The sequence below is a fragment of the Rhea americana genome, unplaced genomic scaffold, assembly GCF_003343005.1.
Source record: "Rhea americana isolate MKP2758 unplaced genomic scaffold, rheAme1 scaffold_41, whole genome shotgun sequence".
NCBI lineage: Eukaryota > Metazoa > Chordata > Aves > Rheiformes > Rheidae > Rhea > Rhea americana.
The window spans coordinates 5,972,528-5,973,545 of NW_028186546.1; the positions used below are offsets into that span (position 1 = coordinate 5,972,528).

The following is a 1,018-nucleotide window of genomic DNA, read 5'->3' on the forward strand; positions in this document are numbered from 1 at the left end:
GGAAGTGCGATGGAAAGATTGCTTTATTTTTTTAAATGCTGGGATATGAATGAACTAGTCGATTTAGTAAATTTACATAAATCCAAAATATCACACTCCCTGTCTGCAGAAACAAAGGAAAGATCTCGGATTCTCTACAAGAAAAGGAGGAAGTTTTTTCCCTTAATATTGCACAACAGAGCTCRGCCAAACCAATTAAGAAAATGCAAACAAGAAAACTAACTAATAAGGAAAATGCCCCCTCGCATATAAAAAAAGAATAAGGTTTATTTGTGTGAACTATACAGTGTGGTTCCCACAGTAAATGAAGAAAAAAAATCATGAAAGACATCGCTCCAAATGTCTCACGGTTTAGATATTTTCAGGAGGAGGCCAGTGCGTCTAATCGTCTTGCAAAGTCATCCGAAAATCAGGGACACATCACCACGGAAAGATGCTGTTTCCTTCAAGTTTATTAATTGATTTAAAGTGTTTAGCAAACAAAGTGCTTTCTGTATAATTTTCGACCATTATTCCCATACCTTATACATTAATTATAAAGTTAAAACTTTCGTAACAACCAGAAATATACAGAAATGGTTAACGTTAAAAAAAAACAAAAAAAAAAAAAACAAAAAAAAAAAAAAAACCAAAGATCAACCCCCCACCCCGAATGCCGGCGGACCCCGATGCCGCTGCCCCACGTGCGCGCCGGGTCCGCAGCAGTTCCTCGAGGTCTGGTTTTACTTCAGAGCAACGCAGGTAAAAAATAATCACCAGCATCGTGAAATCACGAGCGGAAACGACGCACGGTTGCCTCAAGTGTGTCGAGGGACAAGACTAGAGTTCTCTGTTTTACCCTGAGAGTCAAATGGGTACATAATCTTTTTGAAGTCTTTTACGAGTGGCCAGACCAGAATAAAATCAATCCTAAACTGAAACAACGCAAAAAAAAAAATCAAAACGAAACAAAAAAAATCCCAAAACACAGCGACGAGAGACGGTGAAAAAAAAATACAGGTAACGATGATTTACATCT

At 38.0% G+C, this 1,018-nt stretch overlaps 1 protein-coding gene across 1 annotated transcript in view; it reads right to left on the minus strand.

The window, feature by feature from the left end:
- Nucleotides 1–909: 909 nt before the first annotated feature.
- NKX1-1 (NK1 homeobox 1) overlaps nt 910–1,018 on the minus strand; it is a 5,834-nt gene continuing 5,725 nt past the window's right edge. Inside the window, exon 3 of the mRNA XM_085314608.1 lies at nt 910–914. Coding sequence (XP_085170734.1) covers nt 910–914 — 5 coding nt within the window. The remainder of the gene's footprint in view (nt 915–1,018) is intronic.